Genomic DNA, 18,253 nt, shown 5'->3' with positions numbered 1-18,253 from the left:
TGAGTATTCATCTGATTACAGAAATATTCAGACCTAGATCCCTGCAATTGTTAACATCTCAAAACCTTATCTGAAGTTTACGAGAAGGGAGATTTCTCAGCAGGCAGCCTAGCACAGAGCCTACCTGGAAGAGACATAGAAACTGGATTTCTAATTAGATGGAGTCCCTTATAGATACTTAAAAGACTTATAGCACTAAACAGCAGAAGTTGTTTAGATGCTATAAAGAACTGTGTGTTGTGTTTTTTTTTTCTGAGAGAGATTTAATACACAATAGAGGGATCCCCTCAGGCATTTAGTTGAGGTTTCCTGCATAAATGTTGCTGCATTGGTCATACAGGAAACTGACTCAGAGTAGATCTCAAATATAATCTTGTCAAAATACTACAATTCAAGTTTTTTAATATACGATTTCTTGAACTGGAGGTATATATTTACATTCATAGGACAGAGACCCACTGATGCCTTAGGCACCTCAAATATGTGCTTTTTAAAAAAAAATATGTAAAATGCCCTTCAGTCAAGCCCATTCATATGTAAAAAAATGGAACAAAATGGGTTATTCTAATCAACTGTCTGCAGTATGCACCATAAAGTTAAAAAGCAAGAGAGAGAGAGAGAGAGAGAGAGAGAGAGAGCACCAGAGAGCTGTAATTTCTCTTTGTAACCCATGTTTATAAAATAGAAAGATCAGATGAAATTTCAAGGAAGATAATTAAAGAGTGATGTGCAAGTCATAATTTGGCTAATGCAGAAGATGGGGGAGGCTGCGAAATGGTTACATTCATGGTGCAGAGTTGTGAGATTACTTTAAATTATTAAAATAGTTTTCGACATCTTTCAGAATCACCGGGCTCTTTTGGCACGAGGTTTTATTACTTATTGTAATTGGTGGATCTGCCATTTTCTATCGTTTATCTCTTGTGTGTATAGAAACGAGATAGATCTTGCTTTTTATTACTTCCCCATGTTGTGAATCAAAAATGTGGTTTAGATAATGTTAAGTGCCCTCATTCTTACTGCAGCAGACGCAGACGTTAGGAAAAGGTATAAAATAATAATAATAATAATAATAATAATACACACAGAGGGAGGGTCCTTTCCACTCTCCAGCCCCCCCCCGAAAATGAGGCATTTATTTGTGTTCTGTCGGGTATGTATTAACTTCAGCCATGTGAATATAATTTTCATTAAAGTAATCCTGTTTCATCTAGATGCTGTGACTAGAGGTGAAACGTTGCGAAAGCGTTAAAAATAGCTTACTAGTAATTTCAACATCCTGTAATTTTATCACAGATCAAGTTTCAACTGTCATACTAGACAGACCTTATTCCCCATCTAGTACATGTTTACTTTTTTTGGAGCCTGCCAGACCTACTTTGGAAAGATGGGTGCCAATATAATAAAAAAAATTAGAGAGGGGGGGGGAGGAAGGGAGGGAGAGAGAGAGAGAGAGAGTGAGTTTGGGGGGGGGGCTGGAAGGAGTGGGTGGAAAGAGGGGAGGAGTTGGGGGAGCTTTGGGGAGGAGGGGAAGCAAATACACCATTTTACATCAACACTGCGAAAATGCAATTTAGCTTGGCGCTGGACCGGCAGCTGGGTCGCAGCGAGCGAGAGCTTTGCAGTCTCTCTCTCTCTCTCTCTCTCTCTCTCTCTCTCTCTCTCTCTCTCTCTCTCTCTCTCTCTCTCTCTCTCTCTCTCTCTCTCTCTCTCTCTCTCTCTCTCTCTCTCTCTCCCTTCTCTCTCTCTCTCTCTCTCTCTCTCTCTCTCTCTCTCTCTCTCTCTCTCCTCCTTGTTCGTTCTGTCGCTCTTAAGTTTCTCTGTTTGCATAATAGCCCTGCACGCAAACCTCGCAATGCTTCAGGGCTCCAGAACAATAAATATACACATTTATTATATATAAATATATATATATGTTTTTTTTTAAAAAGCCTTTATTGATTTACGGGGTTCATGCTCCTAGTTTTCAGCAGCTTCATTTCTGCTTGCATGGAATTAGTTTGTAAATGCATTTTTTTCTTTTTCTTTCTTTTCTTTTTCTTTCTTTCTTTCTTTTTCTTCTTTAGTTCCAAACTATTATTGAAGGAAGCTTCCCCTCCCTTCTTTTAAATTTTTTTTTATTTTTTGGCGGGGGGATGAGTTGGGGGTGGGGTAAGAGTCCTTATATGATTCCTGTAGCGCCGGGTTATATAAACACATTATCATTTGAGAGCGCCCTTGGCGTCCATCAGCATTGTAAACACGTCCTGGGGTATAGACTTCAAAATTAAAGAATGCACACGCAGAAACCGGGAGCCTGGATTCCTTATTCCGAGCAGACTCGCTGCTCGCATGTATTGATTGATCATGCATCGTTTATTGTTCCAAGTCCCTAAATGCAATCGCTTGTCCGTTCAATAGTGCTTGCAAAAAAAAAATTAAATAAATAAATAAATCAAAATATAAATAAAATTCTGAGATGTGTGTGCAATGTGACTCACTTGTCTTTCTGCTTCTTTTTTTTTATTTTTGGAAGGGGGGGCTGCTGAGTATTCATTTTATTTTTTTTTGCGAAGCGAACAAATGCATTAATATTTATATGTTTATATAATCGATAACCCACTTTTCCCCCCTTCCCTTGGTCAAAGAGGCAATGCACAGAGAATTTGAACCGATTTAGTTCTCGACAACATGGCAGTGAGGAAGCGTAATTTAACTATCAAACAAATCTACATCTCTAATAACAGCAAATCTGCTAAGGAGCATTAGAAAGAAGAGCAGCGCCCCGGAATCTCTGCAGGAAATGTTCTTTATATTAGATATATACAAGCAGGTCCTGTCAGATGCACGGCGCAGCTGGACGACTCTATCCCCTCTGAAAAATCTCCTCGAGTTCCCACCTCGCATCGAAGAGGTGTGCAAGAAGAAGAGCCCCCCTGCGCACATTTTAAACACAGGTTCGAATTTTATTCCCCCTCGTAGACATTTCTGGCCTTGATCCCTTTGCTTCCCGCCGAGCTGGTAGAGAGCCTCCTTTCCTTGGATGAATTTGATCGCCCCGTTTTTGATGGAAGATCGGCAGGATTCGGATACCGTTTAAAAATTGAGACTCTGGAGAAATATTAGGAGTCATTTTTGGTCATTTTGGTGGTCTTGGAGAAGCGCGGGGGGCGTTTTATATTGAGCCTCGGCGGGGACTGGAGCGCGGAAGGCTTTCCCCTGCCAGGACCTGATGCAATCCATTCACGCCAACAAGTTTGGAGAATGTTGAGTTCGATCAATTCAGAACGTCGAGATGGAGCCCAACTCACTCCAGGTATTTCGCTCTCCTCCGTCCCTCTGGCCATCTCGGGCCCCCTCCCCCGGCACCCCAGGTTCTCCCCCCTCAGCTCCCCCATATCCTCTCACCCACCCACCCACACCCCCCACAAACTTTTTCCACCAAACTTTTCCCCCCTTCTGCATACCCCCCTGCCACTGCATACCCCCCTGGTAGAACCTTTTTTTTTTAAAGAATATTATTTTTTTATTGTTTCCACCCCCAAAATTATTATTATTATTATCATCATCATAATCCTTCAAACATGCATCATGTCATTATTGTTTTTTTTTTTACCGCCTCAAATAGACAAGAAGGTGGAGCTGGGGGGAAAAAAGAAGAAGAAAAAAAAAGGAGTTTATATTTCTTTTAAAATATTTTTTAAAAAATTAATTTATTAATGAATTATCAGCCAGGGAGGAGGCAGCCAGGGTGGATAGCTTTGTGATTTGATTTTTATTTTAATTTTGACTTTTATGGATTTCATTATTTATTTAATTTTTTTTTACCTCCACCCAAGCGAGCTCTGCTGGGTTGAGTGTGGTGTGGGGTGTCTGGTGTGTAAAAATTGGTGGCTTGGGGTGGAACCTAGATATGTGTGTGTGTGTGTGTGTGTGTGTGTGTGTGTGTGTGTGTATGTGTGTGTGTGTGTGTGTGTGTGCAGATTCTGGTGGCTGGCTGGCTGGCTTGCATGATGATGGTAAGGATTTATTATTTTTTTCCTTTATTTTTTTTCCTAATTTTTTATTTATTTATTTTACTCCCATTTTTTTTTTCTCTCTCTCTCTTTCCCCTGCAGTGGGTCGGCTCTCCGTGTGGCTTGCACGGGCCCTACATCTTCTACAAGGCTTTCCAGTTCCACCTGGAAGGCAGAACCCGGGCGCGGATCTTGTCCCTCGGCGACTTCTTCTTTGTACGCTGCACACCCCGGGATCCCATTTGCATAGCGGAGCTGCAGCTGCTGTGGGAAGAGCGGACCAGCCGGCAACTTCTCTCCAGCTCCAAACTTTATTTCCTCCCCGAAGACACTCCCCAGGGCAGGAGTAGCGACCACGGCGAGGTGGTAAAAAAATGCCAAAAAAAAAAAAATATATCAAAAAAAATTTGTTAAAAGGAAAAAAAAAACAGAAAAACTTGTATCTGTCTCCCTCTCTTCTGCTCTTTCTGGCTTTTGGGGTGGTATTTTATTCTATTTTATTTATTTATTTTTATATTATTTTTATTTTATGATGTGTTTATTTCATTATAGTATTTCATGTCATTTATTTATGTCATTATTTAAGATGATTTATTTTAATTTTATTTAATTATTTCATTCATTTTATTATTTTACTTCATTTTACTTTTTTATTGTATTTATTTATTTAATATCACGCCACTTATTTTGATTTATTTTATTTTATGTCACGTTATTTTATTTGCGTGTATTCTACTTCATGTCATTTTATGTTATTCTAGTCTATTTTATTCTATTTTTTATTCCCTCCTCCTAGAAAAATGCTTAGCACTGGGGCAAGCTTGCAAAAAAAAAAAATTTACTGTATTCACTTCTGCAAAGGCGAGCAGGATCGACTCCCTTTTTTTTTTTTTTATTTAAAGGGATAGCGCCACTAGCTGGGGCTGGAGTATTTGATTTGATTTATTTATTTATTTAAATTATTTATTTATTTTTTGGGGGGGCTCTTGGTTGGGCTATTGTCAGAGTTTGGCTGTCAGCTTTTTAAATTTTTTTTATAAAAAAGGATCCAAATGCTGATTTATTTATATTAATTTATTTTAGGCGAGATCAGATAACTTATTCTTGGAGGGAGGGTGTATTTTGGGGGGGCTTCCAGGTTTTGTGTGTGTGTGTGAATGTGTGTCTGTGTGTCTATAAGTGAGCAAGATCGTTCGCTCGACCATTCCATGCTTTTTAATTAATTAATTAATTAATTAATTAATTTTATTTCTGGTTTAAAAAAACCCCTCTATTTTGCATTGACCCTTGGCGTCTCGGGCTTGTGGGTTCTTAGGGGGCCTGGCAGGGAGGTTTGGTATCTCTTTGGGGTGAAGAAGGGGTATTTTGGAGAAGTGGGGGTCACGTTGCAATTTTGGGGAGGGGGTCTTTTTTTTTTAAGTAAGTATCTGATATGTTGAAGAGGGCGGAAATTACGAAATGGAGACAGAGGGAGATCAAAAGCGAAGGAGTTGGCCGAGACGTGTTGAATAAAGTGATAAATGACAGATCCCTGGAATCAGGCTGAATTCAGAACCAAATAACTTGCAGATCTGCCCGGGCGCATTTCAAAGCGGTCCTGGAACCCTGGAACGGGCACCGACACGTTGAGCATCCACAACTCTCTCTCTCTGTCTTGTCTCTGTCTCTCTGTGTCTCTGAGCCCCCCACCCATTCCCTGGGGCACCCAGCACCCCACCCACCCATTCCCAAACACCCCCCATAGTCCCCTCCAAGACTAAACTAAGCCATTGCTTGGATGCCAAGCGTGGATGCTTGGCAGCGCGATCGCGGGGGGCTGCGTGGAAGCGGCAGGAAGGGGCCTGGCATGCCAACGGGTGTGTGTGTGTGTGTGTGTGTGTGTGTGTGTGTGTGTGTGTGTGTGTCTGTCTGTGTGTCTGTCTGTCTGTCTGTCTGTGTCTTTGCACGGTTCCCAGAGTGGGTGGGGAAAGGACACGGGACGGAGCCTCCTTCTTCTCCTCCCCCTGGCACGTTTCTGCGCGTCCTCGGGGGCGCACGGACGCGCGTGGGGGGACCCACTGGCACCCACCGGGCAGGGCGCCTTGGCTCCTTTTTGCTCCATCCCCGAGCTCCTTGGCTGTCAAGCAAGATGGGACGCACCCCTCCTGACGCCTCTCGAGGGTGCCTAGGTCCCTAGAAGCCAGCCACGGGTGTTGGGGTGGGGACTGTTATTATTATTTTTGGGGAGGTAGGGTTGCCACTTGCACTGCAGCCCTGGCACGGCTTTGTTAAGCAAAGTGAGACTTTTGCAGAGTGGTTAGGTCGGTGTCAGGCTCTGGAGCTTTGCAGGGAGGTGTAAAGCTCTTTTTATTATTGTTATTAATAATTATTATTAATTTTTTGGACTGTTACATATGAATGATTTTTCCCCCACCCTCCAACTCCACTCCAGCTCCCCTGCGCCCTGCACCCTGCCAGTCTCTTCCAGAATGCCCAGGCATGGATGGAGCTGGTAGTGGTGGTTGTGGTGGTGGGACTTGGAGGGGCATCGCCCCCTTTTACTACCTCCCTTTCCCCCCACCCCTCCACCCCCAGGATCCAATTACGCAGCCGGTTTAATTAACGGAGGAACGTCCAAAGCCTCCGTCCTAGGATCAGCCTCTTTGGAAACAAGCTCCTCCCTAGGCCCCTCCTTTCTTCCTCCCTCCCTCCTTCCCTCCCTCTTCCCACTCCCCCTCCCTCCACTCTCCCCCGTCCCCGCCAGCTTTAGGTTTTTAAACGTTTGTCCAAATAAGCCCGACGCCTGCCTGCAATTTTATTTTTTATTTTATTATTATTATATATTATTTTTTACCAAAAGTGTTGCATTGAAATTGGGTGGGGGAAAAAATCCTGCAACCTACCAACAGGTTGAGCTCTTGGCACCCCCTTATTCCAAGGTGTAGCTCAACCCCCTTTTTCTCCCCCCTACCCCTTGGCCCAACTTTCTTGCGCAGCTGTCTCCCTCCCTCCCCCCCTTCTTCTCCCTCCCGATTTCTTATTATTTGCTTTTCAAATTTATTACTTCAACATGGCCTGTGATCTGGAAAAGGGAAGGATTAAATATCCAAAAAAGAGCCGGAGCCTAATAGACTTCTGACTTAAACCCAGAAGGAAATTATTCAGTGTTTTATGGGATATTTTGTGGTCACTTTTTTTTTTTTTTTTTTTTTTTTGCTTTTTGCTTTTGGAATTGAAATTAGAGAGTCTTTTCTTTTTAAAAGACCCCCCTGACTGACCCCCATTTGTTTCAGTTTTAATTTCTGTTGGTGTGATTAATAGTGAGTTATGATTTAAGAATAAAAGCTGGTCTTAGCCGGAGGCGGCTTCTGCTTAGAATTGCTGATGGTGAATAGAGAAATGTTTTAAAAAACGTGAGATATTTTTTTAATCGTTTATTATGGAGCAATGACAAATCAAACCGTGATAATGATCTGCATTTCGTCACTGGGTCTATGAGCCATATACCTGAGAAAAATTAATCTTGCCATTTAAAAGTAAACTCTAGGGGGCTCGGGGGAGGGAGATGGCTCTATTTATAATCCTCAGCTGCATATACATCGTCTAATATTATGCATGATTTGTTTTTTAATGCTAACACGGCTGGTAATTAGCTGTATGATTATACTTCTATATTTCATTAGGACTTTGGCTCATGTCATTGTGAAATATTCAGCCATATTAAAACAATTTTCAATTGAGCTAATGACACGCCTCAAAATTATGCAAATACAGGCTGCATTGTGCAAAATAATTATGACAAATGTAAAGCAGGTAGAAAGTTTCCCGGTGCGGATCGGTTTTCCACCCTGATGATGTCATATCCCCTCTGGCCTAAGTTAAGTCATTCATTAGCCAAATAGCAGAATAAAGCAGCAGCAGTCCTAGGAGGAGGGAGGGCGACACTGAAGCCAGCACTGACTTGCAGGCACCTAGAGAGGGCCACTTGCTTTGTTTTCACTTACTCCATTGATTTGTTTATAGACTAGGAAATGATTTTAATTATTGATTTTAGATAGTTTTGCATGATGCATTTCCCATTGGATGTGTGTAACTGGCAGAGAGAGAGAGAGAGAGAGAGAGAGAGAGAGAGAGAGAGAGAGAGAGAGAGAGAGAGAGAGAGAGAGAGAGAGAGAGAGAGAGAGAGAGAGAGAGAGAGAGAGAGAGGCACGTTTCTTGGGATGTGTGTGACTTGAAGAAAATGTTCAGCACATTTAATCAGCCGGTTCAGTGTATTTTAAGTAACCAAATGGAGGTTAGTAATTTCTTGATTGATGCTGACATCAGCATCTATTGTCAAAGAACAGGCAGGATTCGGTGTGGTGTTTTGGGTGCTGGAGAACCGTTCTGTCTCTGCCCCCAGGTCTTGCAATGGAAAGACGTCAGTTCTAAAGGCAGGAAAGTGAACCTTGGGCAAGGTGAGAAATAGCGTCCCTGTGTGGTTTGTTATGATTTACAGAGAGTTTTTCTTGAGGATTGTTTTTCTTATCCAGCCTTGCAAAAATTGCCCAAGGGTAGATAGAGGAAGGCTCGGTGTGCCCATTTTACAGGTAGAGACAGAATCTTGGAACGATTATGTGACTAGTAGAGGTCATCGGGCAGCAAGCACCTAGGCCTTCTTAGATAATAATTAGGGTTAGTTTATTTTTCCACTGAAACCAGAACCAAGTCATTCAAGAGGTGTGTCTTATTCTGGCAGTTCCTTGTCCAGTTCAGATTTGTGATTAGTCAATTAGCTTTGCCAAAGGTCATGAGATATTTAAATAGCAGATCATTCTCGAAAGTTTACCAAACGCTAGCCAGGGATTAAAAAAAAAAAAAACCATTAAGAGTAATAATATCATTCTCAATGATCATTCCATTTTATTTTTAGTTCCAATCATTATGATAATGAATTTTAGGCTTACATCAGCCTCCGTTTTCCCAACTGGTGGGTGTTAAGGGAAAACCTTCAGGACTCACATCTTGATTCTAGAATTTACTGTTTGTTTGACCTTGAATAAGCATTCTGAGCCTAGGTTTCTTGAGCAGCAAAATGGGAACGATGATAAGGCTGACTGATAGTTGTTATCAGGAGTTACACTAAATGTAGGGACACTTAATAAACTGTGTAAAGTATTCAAATAAACTGAAGAGTTATGATGATGGTGACTTTATGGTAGATAGTCATAATTTATAGACCGCCGACTTCATAACTTTTATGTCTCTGTGGAAGTACCTGGACCCAATCATGATACTGTCTTAAATTACCAGGAAAGTGAATAGCAGGGTCATATGTAAGAAATTAAATGTCTTTTAATAATAACCCATGATTGCCACACTCAGCAGTAAACTCTTCAGGGAAGAAAGTGGCAAAGTAGTTGAATAGTTGGTCTGTTACTGGAGAACTTCTGATTATGTTCATTTTCACACTGCCTGGTACTTAATCCATTGGTAATATACGTTCTTAACCGAGGTGGCTGTGCAAACTTAAGTTTCAGCCTGAGTGGTTATGGGATGGAATCTACCAGAAGTTTTGTTGTGCAACTGGCAAACTATGTCTAGGAATGGGTAAAAAAAATAATGATGTCAGGGAAAGATTAAGCACAATTAGGCATTGCAGATTCTAGCTTGGGACATTCTAAAAGTGATTTTTGACTCTCCAGTATCACCCCTTGTTTTATTATTTTTAAAATTACTTATTTATTATCTTTTGGTGTGCATACCGTGTGGTGATGCTTAAAGAAGCATCACCAAGGCTTAAAGCCTGTCTTCTACACACAAAGCATATACCCAGCCCTTTGATCTATCACCCCAGCTCAGTTACATATTTCAAACAGTCTTACTGTAGTTGTGTGACCTACAAGTTATTTTTAAACACTTTGTTCTTTAGTTTTCAAATATGTAAAATGGAATTATCATACCTAAAACCCTAAGACTTATTTGAAGTATTAAATGAACTCTTATAAGGTGTTGAGGTTGGGGGGACCAGATTCATAATGCAGCAAGTAGGATGCTCATTTTGAACCTGACTGACTCAAATTCTATCCCAGGCATCACAGATGGCTCCTCAACCTCACCAGGAGTGATTCCTGAGATGAGAACTAGGACTTAGGAGCCAGAGCAGTGGCGCAAGCAGTAGGGCATTTGCCTTACATGTGCTGACCTAGGACGAACCACGGTTCGATCCTCCAGCATCCCAAATGGTCCCCCAAGCCAAGAGCGATTCATGAGCGAAGACCCAGGAGTAAGCCCTGAGAATCACTGCGTGTGCCCCATTCCAAAAAAAGAACTAGGACTTAGTCTTGAGTAAAAAAAAAAAAAAAAAAAAAAAAAAAGTAATAGATTGTGCAATAATGTTGATTATTATAATCATGAATATTAATCTATTTTTAAAAGTGTGAGACCAGGGCCCGGAGAGATAGCACAGCGGTGTTTGCCTTGCAACAACCCGATCCAGGACCAAAGGTGGTTGGTTCGAATCCGGTGTCCCATATGGTCCCCCGTGCCTGCCAGGAGCTATTTCTGAGCAGACAGCAGGAGTAACCTCTGAGCATCACCGGGTGTGGTCCAAAAACCAAAAAACAAACAAACAAACAAACAAACAAACAAAAAAGTGTGAGACCAATAGCATCAAACTTTCTTCAACAAGCATTTTTCTAGGAGGGTGGTTCTGGGTTAGTGGGCAGACTATAAAGCCAATGTAAGCGCCCACAAATCAGACTGGCTTTCATCTCTAGCTTGGGTCTACCTGTCATCAAACCAAAAGACTCCATAAGGATTTTTGTTTTACTCTTAAAGTATATTGCCAACTGGATCAGCAGGATTTTTTCAAAGCTTGCCTGATCTTATCACATGTAGTGTTAGGCAGACATGTTTAAAGATCTAGTAGTAGGTGCTCGTTAAGCTATACCCTGTTCTGTGTCTGGCCACAGTCTCTGGTCTCTAGCTGTGCTTTAGAAAGATGTTAGATTTCTCAAGTGATTTCACTGGCCTTCAATAAATATACTTAACCTCTCAAGGTCTCAGTATTTTCATCCAAAAATGGGTTTAATGATTTCTACTTTGTTGAGTGAATTAAGGATAATAATTGGAAAGGAATCTCCCAGATCTCCATTTTATAATAGCTATTTATTTTTAGTAATTTTCTTCAGTCTAAAGAAACCTAGTTTCTCTAATTTTCCTCTCTAGCAATTCCTTTAGAACTGGAATGAGAACTGTTTAATTATATGTGTGAAAATGTATTAGAGTGCGATAAACATTATCAAGTCAAGGCTTTGAGGATCAGCTCTGGATCACTTCTGTTTTGTAAATAAAGTTTTTATTGTAACAGTCTTGTTTATTGACATATTCTTTATCACTGCTGTTCCCAAGCAATAAGGGCAACTTGAGTAGTTGTGACAATGACCATATGGCTCAAGTAGTGCAAATGATTTGCGTTTGGTCATTTGTGGAAATATACTAATATAAGTATATGGAATTGATCTGAAAGGAAATGTGATTATGTAGTTTTCCTCAGGTTTGGAACAAGATCCAATAAATTTAACAAAATAGCACTTAATATCAATATGTCAAAAACCAGTCTACATATAAAACCCTTCCAGCATTGATTCTAGTTATTAAAAATTAATACATAGTTATGTTTAATATGGTTAAAGTCCTAAATACAGCCAGTTTTGTTCTTTCTTTGGTCAATAAAAAAAACCACTTGTTAATTCCTGACCATATGCTCATTGTGCTGCAAAGTACAGTAATAATTTAAAAACAGTTTGTGATGTGGGCCTTTTTCTCAAGGCCATTGGTCTTGATAGGAGATGAAATCAACATTTTGGGGCTGGAGCAATATAGCACAGTGGGTAGGGAGGACACTTGCCTTGCGAGTGGCCAACCTAGGTTCTAACCTGGTTCGATCCCCAGCATCCAAGATGGTCGGTCCCCTGAGCCTGCCAGGAGTGATTCCTGTGTGCAGTACCAGGAGTAACCCCTGAGCAACCCCAGGTAGAGCCCCAAAAACAAAACAAAGAAAAGAAGAAAAATCAACACCTGATTTTAAAAAAATGGAATAACAATATAGCATTTGGTGAAATGTATTGAAAATAAATTCAATTTGTGTTCAAAGAAAAACTTATTAGATGCATGCTTTGGGAAAAGGAATGTATTTACCTCCTTAGATCTTAATTGAGGACCTACTGTGTGCTAGACTCTGGGGTTCAGAGATAAAGGAGAATGCCTTCAGCCCTTGTAGAATTCAGATGCCATTCCCATGTGCTGCTGACAAGCAGAGCCATCAGTCTCTGTGTTAGGATTCCCTAAAGTAGATAATAACTCAGGCAATTGGTAGGAAAGCAGAAAGAAATGTTTTCATCTTGGAACACTCATTCACTCAACATATTTATAAAACCACCTACTTGATGCCAGAGCTAGATCTAGGCTTTAAGAATACAGGGGTGAATAAGACAGGAAAACTCCTGCCCTGTGGGATCTTAGAGACAAGTGGTTGGTTTAAATCTCCATGTAATTTGCACACTGAACCTTAAGTGATAGTTATCCTCTTTCTTCCCTTTGCCTCTTTTTCCCCTCTTTTTCACCCCTCCTCACTGTAGTGCAGATCTCTGAGGGGCCGAGGAATGTGTCTTATTCACCCCTGTGCCCCCCACAGTATTCTGTGCTATTCACTATTTATTGAATGACTGAATGGCATACTCAGAATGCTTTCTCTCCCACTGCCTGCTTTCTTTTAAGCTGGCCTAACTTTTATTCTGTCAGAAGGCCTTTGAGCCCTCACGTTTAGGTAGCCAGCTTTTGCACTCCTTTTTACACCTTTTCTTTCTTTTCTAAAAAGTCGCTGTCAGTTTGCACCATAGGATGTAAAAAAGTGTGAAACATTTTCAAAGCACTTCCCAAAGAAATGATTGAGTTTGGGGCAGTGAATAATCAGGCTGAAGCTAGCATGGCCATCTCTTGGAGCCATTAACCCATAAAATGTCAGGCCATACGAGAGGTCTCTGGAAAAGACAGAACCTTAGATAAGAGGGGTTTTACCCTCACTTAACAGTTCCTCAGGCCAGCATGCTCTTCAAACTGGTCGCCTTCAAAATGGTAAATGATTAAAACCTCTCTTGACATCCAGAGTGTCGGGCACATACCAAGGAAATGTTATTTTATGAAGAACACGAGTCCATACGTGTAAATACTTAGTTATTAATTATTAATAAAGCATACCATTGTTCATAGTGACATCTAGTGATACACGAACTCAAGCTCATTTATCAAAGTCTCGTTTTAACCAATATTGAGAATATAATTGCTCAAATCAAATTTATTGGCTTGCGATTTTTTTTTATGTCTAGGATAGCTGGATATTTGCCATAGTCTACTCAGAACATTATTGTAGCTAGTGATTACCTGCTGCCTTGGCTTTTAAATAAATTTAAAATGCATTTATTGATTGTTGACTTAAGGATTCATTCATCTTTCAGAAATATGGTCAGAGATTCCTGCATTTCTTGAAAAATCTGCTCTTGGGCCCTTGTTCAAGGAAGACAATTTTTTCATATAGATTCTAAGTATATTTATTAGTTTTCTAGAGATTAGAACCTGGACCTTTCCCTCCAAAGAACATGGCTCCAATTCTGGACTGTAACATCGACAACACATTTCAAGCATGCAGATGAAGATGACTATTGAAAGAGTGCTTTAGAGTCATGCTAATGGCATCCATCTCCAGCACATACTTGCGTAAATTAATTCTGCTTTTAAAATCAGATACACTTGCGAACAGCGTGGAAGATGGATATTTGACATTTATCATGCAGACTAGGGTGGGTGGTTTAAGGACATGAATTTTCTTTAGAATCTTTGTGACTGTATAGAGAGAGACTGCAGTGACAGTTGTCCTTGCGTATCTGACCATCAAGTTCGCAACCCCTTAGCAAATCTTGTGCCACTCTGAGAACAAAACAGGGCAGAGTCCTAATGCTGCAAGTCAGGCTAGTGGACCCTAAAACATATCACCCCCAAACACACCTTTGCTTTCTCCGGACTCCAGCAGCCCCTGGCTGAGAAATAACACCCCCTCCTCCCAGAGCTGAGCTCTAAGCCTGATCTGTGGCACTAAACATTAAACTCTTGTCTTTTAGAATAATAGGCTTGCTTTCTACACCCTCAAGCATGTTGAGCTACTGTGCAGGCTGGAAAATAAAAATGTTCTAATTGTGTCTTTTAAATAAGCATAGGAGTGAATTAATTAGACCATATTTTGTCTTTAGTTGCTAAGTTACACAATAGTATTCCTGAGCACGAGTAAGATAAATTGGCTCTTTTTGTGCGGCCTGTCCCTTAATCATAATTACTGTATTGCTTAGGAGAGTAAAGCCTACATAGATTTTGAATTTTTTTTATTAATAGTCAAAAATATGCAGATGATATATAAAGTATATGCTGTTCAACCTGTTTTATAGGCTTTTATGTGGGAAGAAGTTTTATCGTGCTAAAAACATTTGCATTCGTTGCTCAAAGATGTAGTTCTGGGAAATACATAATTGAAATGTTTTTGAATTGCCTTTTCTGGCCTTTTCAATCTTATTCAAAATAATAATGCCTCCAGTCCTGGAGCAGTCATTCTCATTTGATTTAATATCTTTCTTTGTACGGCTTGCGCAGTGCCCAGTTTTAACCCTACAGAGCCTAGATGAGATTTGATGATTAATAGGCCCTGTATACTGTACCTGATGTTTGTTTTTTTTGAGGGGGGGGTCTCACACTATTTTAATGCACAGGGCAGCAGAGTGGCCCATGTCCCAAAGCCATTACTCCAGTGCCCTTTGCTCTTGGCACATTTCCAAGTTCCTTGAGAAGGCTTCAGAGTTAGAGATCATAAAAGTTTGTTTTCACTTGGGCTCAATGTTCTGTGTACTTGCCTTGTGGGGTCATGTAGAATGGGAAGTTGCTACCGGGTTTCTAGAACCCTCTCTCCAGTCTCCCCCTTCCCTTCACCATAGAATATAGCAAGATTTGGACAGTTTGGTAGAGTTATTGAACAATGGGAGCATCTGACTTCAGGCCCAGGATGCATGCTGGGTAAATGTATGTGAAATTGACTCCATTGTTCTATTGTATTTGAAAAGCAAGTAAATTATTTACAGATATTTGCTAATTAAAGCACATGTTGTTTTACCAGCACAAAAGAACACAGTATAACTGGAGACAAAGAACTAAGTGCGAATAATTTAAACCTGCTAATTCTGTGTGTTTTTCTTAAAGAACAAATATGTTTTAAATACATGTGTACTAAAGTATGAATATAGGAACAACAAATACATATGTGTGTAGATTTGGTTTGCCACCAACCAGCCCAAAGTCTTTTCTGCATCACCGATTAATAATAGGTCACGTTGCTATGTTGTTATTATTTCCCTTAAGCTTGCTATAAAAAAGTCAGAGATAAAAATCATTTTGACAGAATACTGTTTGCTCTAAAAATTAACTGGAGTTCTGATAACTATTCTATCTGCTTCTATCATTTTCTGAAAGTTTGTGAATTAGTACTATGCTAGTTTTCACATTCTTTCATTGTTATTTCTAATTCTCCTAACAAAATAGAGAGCACTAAATCCATTTTTCAGCTGAAGAAACAGAGGCATAGGAAAGTGAAAAGAAATTGAATTAAAAGGAAGTGAGGTCTGGGGCCAGAGAGATAGCACAGTGGTAGGGTGTTTGCCTTGCAAGCACTGGACCCAGGACCAATGGTGGTTCAAATTACGGCATCCCATATAGTCCCCCCGTGCCTGCCAGGGAGATTTCTGTGCACAGAGCCAGGAGGAATCCCTGGTAACTTCAGGGTGTGGCTCAAAAACCAAAATATAAATAAATAAATAAATAAATAAATAAATAAATAAATAAATAAAGGAAGTGAGATTATTTAAGAAGTTCCTAAAATGTCTTCGAATTCCGCTGAGAGATACATAGACCAAGACTAACGGGTCAGACTTCTCTTGCCATCATTTGGTTTAAACTCAGACCAAAAGAGTAGTAGAGAAAAAGGCAAACTTGCCAGATAAGGTACAATATAGAAAAAATTTTAGCTTATAATTTTGTCCTTAGACATTCTTCAATGCTGATTTTGTTTTAGATCATTTTCTTCTGCAACTGCCCAACTTTGAAAGCATTCTGGTAGAAATTTGTATTATGGAACAAAGTCCTTTAACCTGCAAGAATGAATCGGACTCAGGAAAGGTTGCTTCTAAGAATCTCAAAGATCTTCTGGCTGGAACAGGGCCATGTTGATAGTCTGCTTGGTCCCTCTGGCTCTGCACCAATAGCTATAGATTTGGTATTAGAAGTGACAAACTCTGGTTGATATTTCTGTCAAAGGTAACTGGGAGGACTTGCCATGGTTCTGCAAGAGAAAGTTTTGCGTTTGATTTTTCCATGGCATTTTCAGAAGCTATACATAATTGAAGAGATCCAAGCGATTTGTCCAGCTCTCTGTATTTAATAAAAAAAAACAGTCTTGCACCCAAAAAAATCATACTCAAAAGTCTTGAAGGCCAGACGTTCAAATAGAACCTAGTGTGTGTCTCTATTGCAACTCTGGGGAAGGACTGATTCATTGAGTCTATACTCTGAGAAAAGAAGGCAAATATTTCTGATGGGTATGTTGAGGTCATGCCATTCTGTGCTGAGTTATACCAGTGGATAGTAGACCTCTGAGGGACATCCTCATTAATTTTTATACTCAATAATGGAAAATAGGGCTGTATTCTAAAAATAAGGCATATACCAAAGAACTGGTGATTGCACAGATGTTAAGATTGATACTCAGCTTCATCGCCATTTTGGTTTAAGAAAAGCTTTGCCAGGATGCCACCTTTTGTGATAAGTGGAATTGACATTGCTGCCACCATCTGAATTAGTCATGGCTGGTTTTATTTATTTAGAAATATTTGTTGTGTGCTTACTAAATTATTTCTCCATACTGGGGCGATAATAATAAGCACAGTGAATAATGATCAACAGATGAAGCTTTCTGTTGTCAGAAAGCTTTCTTTCTCTTAGGGAAGGAAAGAAGAAGCAACTTGATTGCTTTATCCCGAATGAGATGTGAGACATCATCTCCAAATTTTTAAATCTTAGAATCAATTTACACTTCCTTCTTCTGCTGTATTTTACCTTCATCTCTCCACGTCTTCATAATTACTTCACAATTCACATTCCAGAAAAAATGCCCCAGCTTTCTCTTTGTAAAAATCATCTGTAAGAGATTTACCCAGATTATGAAAAGACACTTAATTTTCCACTTATTAAGAAACTATTTTATTTTATGTCAGGAATTGCATATACAGATATATAAATGAAAATTAATCTTCAAATTCTATAAAGTTGCTATTAGTGGCTATGTCCATATTTAACAGATCAGATCACAGAGTCCAAAGAGATTAAGTAGCCTTTCTAAGAGTTGCATAGAGTTTACATTTAGAGCCAGAATTGAAACCTCATTCTCTCTTGACTACTCACATTATATTCTAGATACATTTTTATAACTTTAGAATAGTTGAGATTTATTAACACTGGAACTTTCATGACATGTAGTCTTTAAACTTTGCAGCTATTCTTTCAGTCCTTCATTTTAGTCAGTTCTTTGTCCTTGGGAGTTATTTTCCTGCTCTTTAGAATATTGCAGTGAATGAGCTGTTAAATGTACAAGAAAATGCAATAATAATAATAATAATAATAATAGTAATAATAAGGGTGCATTTGTATAAAGAAAGTTTTGGGGACCCCGTAAACAGTGAGCACTTGGTGTCTCCTGCACATGTCCCATGAGAAGAGTCTCAGTGTCTGTCCCTCAACCCTCTTCTGACCTGGAGATTGGAAATGGTAGAGATCCTGACTTCAGATTTTCCTGTGAACAATGACTTTTGGTGAATTGTAGTATCTAACAAATAAATGTTAATGTGGTCAGGATTGTGGGAAAATCCAGTCATCTGATCTTCTTAGGGAGGTTTGTGAAGGCATTTTGGAAACAAATCACATTTGAGTCCAGTTCTGAAGAAATCCCAACAGTCGCCCTATCTGATGATTGCTTGACTGACCTTCATTTTGATAAATCCAGTAAAAGGTTAGAGATGACTATTGGGGCACCTGTTCTTCTTGAGATTATTAATATTTCCCAAAGTGTATGATACCACCTTTTGGTGTTTGTGTGTGTGATACCACCTTTTGGTGTGTGTGTGTGTGTGTGTGTGTGTGTGTGTGTGTGT

The 18,253-nt window shown here is 39.9% G+C and overlaps 1 protein-coding gene across 1 annotated transcript in view; it reads left to right on the top strand.

Annotated features, from left to right (window-relative positions):
* Nucleotides 1–3,035: 3,035 nt before the first annotated feature.
* ARID5B (AT-rich interaction domain 5B) overlaps nt 3,036–18,253 on the top strand; it is a 203,625-nt gene continuing 188,407 nt past the window's right edge. Inside the window, exons 1-2 of the mRNA XM_049790626.1 lie at nt 3,036–3,295; nt 4,098–4,358. Coding sequence (XP_049646583.1) covers nt 3,275–3,295; nt 4,098–4,358 — 282 coding nt within the window. The 5' untranslated portion in view covers nt 3,036–3,274. The remainder of the gene's footprint in view (nt 3,296–4,097; nt 4,359–18,253) is intronic.

Source organism: Suncus etruscus, chromosome 17 (genome assembly GCF_024139225.1).
Source record: "Suncus etruscus isolate mSunEtr1 chromosome 17, mSunEtr1.pri.cur, whole genome shotgun sequence".
Classification (NCBI taxonomy): Eukaryota; Metazoa; Chordata; class Mammalia; order Eulipotyphla; family Soricidae; genus Suncus; species Suncus etruscus.
Note: the sequence above shows the minus strand (reverse complement) of the source record. Positions and strands in the feature narration are given on the sequence as shown.